Below are 4,019 nucleotides of genomic sequence, written 5' to 3' on the forward strand. Positions count from 1 at the left end.
CTGCTCAGCCGACTCCGTTTTGGATTGGTTACTCCCTCTGACATCACAACACTAAGCTCTGCCCACACCAACATGAACACCCCCCTGATGAGGAGTAAGGTGACGCAGGCGCTGGAGTATCATTGGCTGGGCTCAGCTAGACCAATAAGACAGAGCCGACACTCCTCCCTCAGAGCAGCAGCCAACCACGTGCTCCTGGTGGGGGGCGGGCCCAGCACTGATTGGCCGCAGCAGCAGGTACTCACCTTCGACCTTAGAGACAGGAAGTGGTCATCATTGAGCGCTGGTCTCCCAAGACGACTGAAGAACCACTGTGTGTGCTGCGTCGGGGGGTTCCTGTTTGTAATTGGAGGAGAAGAGGTGAAGGGCGGAGCAGAGGGGGGTGAAGGGAAGTCTGTTACTATGACGACAACTAATCGTGTGTGGCGGTACGATCCTCGCTTTGCATGCTGGGAGGAAGCGGACCCCATGCTGGAGAGGAGATCACAGTTCAGCTGCTGTGTTGTAGACCATGTCATCTACACTATAGGGGGAACACACACACACTCAGACACACACTCCTGCCTGGCCTCAGTGGAGTTCTATGACATGGCAGCAGGCCATTGGAGGAGAGGGATTTCTCTGCCCCGCCCCCTTTATGGCCACGCCTCGGTCACCCTGGGAACTGGAATCCTAATGTCTGGTGGTAGCCATGGCAACCAGGCCCGTACACAGGTCAGTAGCCAGGAGGGTAATCAGGGCAACTGTGAGGTCCTCTTCCTAGATATGGTTGCTAGGGGTGGAGTTTGGGAGAAGCGAGCACCGATGTCCATTGGCCGTTTCGGTCACCGCATGGCAACTGTTGCCGGATGTGTCTACGCGTTACTAGGAATGTACGAGCACTACTGCGATATTGAGCGATATGACTCACTCGCTGACCAGTGGACACGCCTACACCCAGTACTCATTGGCTCGTTTGACTACGGACTGGTGGCAACAGCAAATGGGAGGCTGCTGCTGTTCGGAGGCAGGAAATGGAGGGATGGACAGGAAGTGAGCGTAGCAAGTGTTCTAGAATATGACACAGAGAGAGACCGTTGGGCCGAGATCTGTCAGCTACACACTCCTCTGACTGGAACACAATGTGTTGTGATGGCTCTGTCAGACTAACACACATCTGACTGGAACACAATATACAGGGAGTAGAATATAACATGGCCATATACAGGGAGTAAAAAATAACATGGCCATATACAGGAAGTAGAATATAACATGGCTATATACAGGAAGTAGAAAATAACATGGCTATATACAGGGAGTAGAATATAACATGGCTATATACAGGGAGTAGAATATAACATGGCTATATACAGGAAGTAGAAAATAACATGGCTATATACAGGGAGTAGAATATAACATGGCTATATACAGGGAGTAGAATATAACATGGCTATATACAGGGAGTAGAAAATAACATGGCTACAGTGGTTCTTCCTTTAAAAGTTGCGTTGTTATTGCACGTTAGCCATTGTTGCCATTAATGCTAGGTTGTACTAGTTTGACCACCAGAGGGAATCTTAGAGAAGCATTTGACTGTATTAATATTGGCTGGACTAGAGAATTGTTTTTTTGTAAGAACATTTTTTTTTGTAAGAACATAGTATATGTGATTGATTTAGCTTAATTGATTTGATTAATATTATGGTGTTTCTATTCCAAGAAAAATGAAAAACGAAACCCTCAGGGTTTCCATTAGGAAAATATGGTGCTGTACAACGCTGCACTAAGTGACTGCGAGTGAAGAGGAAAATAATCGTAACATTTCCACACCCTAATTGGAGGCTAACCAATACCCAAACGGAGATTCAGTGAAAATTTAAATCTCATTGATTTACCAAGACCAGTCCCCAGGACCAGTCCCCTGCTCAGAGCAGCACGAAACACTGTTGAAATAGTTGACCACACGCGGGTAGGCTATTGCTTCAAATCCTATTATAACAATTGGATGACTTTGGGTGTTCCAGTAAGCAACTATTTGTTGCCTTCATTAGCCTACTTTATTCTGAAAAATTCATCTGTAACTCTGCCAAGCCTACAAGCAAAGATGAACTGGTGAAGGCCATGAAGACGTTTTGGCTTGAGAAACTGACGATACAACAATGCAACAAATACATTGATCATCTCAGCAAGGTTTTGCCAGTGGTTGTGGATCTGGGTGAAAGTACTAAAATGTAGCTGAGATGTAGTGGAAATAAACATCTGCATTTTGAAAGTCTTTTTTATCGTTATTTTATTAACGAAAGCATAAAGATGTTGATGAACATATACTGTGTAAAACTTTAGAGTACTTAAGCATTGAATACATTGCAAGTTGGGTGGATTTTCACACCTACAGTTTATTAAACTAATCGTTGGATAACAGAGCAGCTCTCGGAACTCATTAAGAGGCGGATTCTTTCTTCAATACGCTTTAAATGTCACAATGTCACAAATAATTGAACACACCCAACATGGGCAGATAAACTTGGTCAAAACAGTAAAAACATGTATTTATTAATTAAAGACCGTCAGAAAGAATGTTGGTACTTATTTGTTTTAATCCAAAACCATTTACGAGTGAATAATCCAATAATAATTGGTATTACACAGCTCTCGGAACTCATTAAGGGGCGGCTTTTATATGAAAATACTGGCAGATCAATTCAGATCAGTTCAGATCAATTCAGATCAGGCAGATCAATTAATTCTAAATTAATATCTATGGGGTGTTTTTTGTTAGGGCAAATCTGGTCTGTGAGAATATTTAAGAGGCATTTATATAATTATAAATGCCGGAACTCATTAAGAGGTGGCTTGTATTTTCAATATGCTTTAAATGCCACAATGTCAGAAATAATGCTGATAAATCATCGCTGGACTCTTATTTATTTTGATCCAAAGCCATGAATTAGTGAGTCACTCAGCTTCATGTTGACATGGACTCTTTCATTCCGTTTCTTCTTCACATCAGCAAAGAAGGACTCCGTGTTTCAGAAAATCACTTGATATAGAGGGGCTACAGTATCACTCTAAAGCCGTTTAGAATGATTTATTTCTGTTTTTAGAGGGTGAGAAACCAAAAGCCCACTGTGCCTAATTTTAGAAAACGTCAGTCCGATAGATCAGCGTCCTACATTTGTGTTTTGTTACATTTGTTACAGTTTGTGTGCTTATTTATTGGTGGAGATATTTTATTCTGCAATGTTCATTTGACAACCATCCACTTTGTTATATCAGATTTGTTGAATCAATCCCCACGGTCTGCGTTCCATTGACCTCTTTACTGCATTTATTGTAATTGGAAGGGCAGACCGTTATAATACTCTGCACAAATCCTACAAATGCATCCATCATCAGTACTGTTCTGTTTGATCTTTATTTCAACAGTTCTGCTTAAAACTTCTTGAGCCTATGGGGGGTGCTATTTCGATCTTGGAAAAATTGGTCCCCAAATTAAACTGCCTCGTACTCAATTCTTGCTCGTACAATATGCATATTATTATTACTATTGGATAGAAAACACTCTCTAGTTTCTAAAACCGTTTGAATTATGTCTCTGAGTGAAACAGAACTCATTCTGCAGCACTTTTCCTGCCAGGGAGTGAGATTTGGTCCCTGTTCCCAGGTCAGTTTATAAGTCCCTGTGAACGCTGTGGGGCTACAAACACTGCATACGCCTTCCTCTAGATGTCAGTAAGTGGTGACAATTTGAATGGAGTCGATTGCGCAATCTGGGACCTTATATAAGATCCTGGAGCGGAAGTACCTGTCTTTTCAACCGTGCGCCTGACGCACAATGGACGTCGGACTGGCCTCCTTCCAAGCTTTGGTTTAGCCAGTTCTATATCTCCGGTCTTGTTTTTATTCGTTATAGTTGTTAAAGACATCATAAGGTAGTTAATTTAAACCGACTTATAGCAGTTTATAGCAGTTTATTGCGATTTTCTGGCATTTCTTTGTGACGCACTTTCAAGAGTTGGACACTTTTCCGGTACATGCCG

At 42.5% G+C, this 4,019-nt stretch overlaps 1 protein-coding gene across 1 annotated transcript in view; it reads left to right on the plus strand.

The window, feature by feature from the left end:
• The window catches only part of LOC120050277 (kelch-like protein 34), a 1,994-nt gene extending 734 nt beyond the window's left edge, over positions 1–1,260 (plus strand). The window contains exon 1 of the mRNA XM_038996855.1: positions 1–1,260. This exon is cut by the window's left edge and continues 734 nt beyond it. Coding sequence (XP_038852783.1) covers positions 1–1,149 — 1,149 coding nt within the window. The 3' untranslated portion in view covers positions 1,150–1,260.
• The last annotated feature ends 2,759 nt before the right edge of the window (positions 1,261–4,019 follow it).

Source organism: Salvelinus namaycush, chromosome 7, assembly GCF_016432855.1.
Source record: "Salvelinus namaycush isolate Seneca chromosome 7, SaNama_1.0, whole genome shotgun sequence".
NCBI classification, from domain to species: Eukaryota; Metazoa; Chordata; class Actinopteri; order Salmoniformes; family Salmonidae; genus Salvelinus; species Salvelinus namaycush.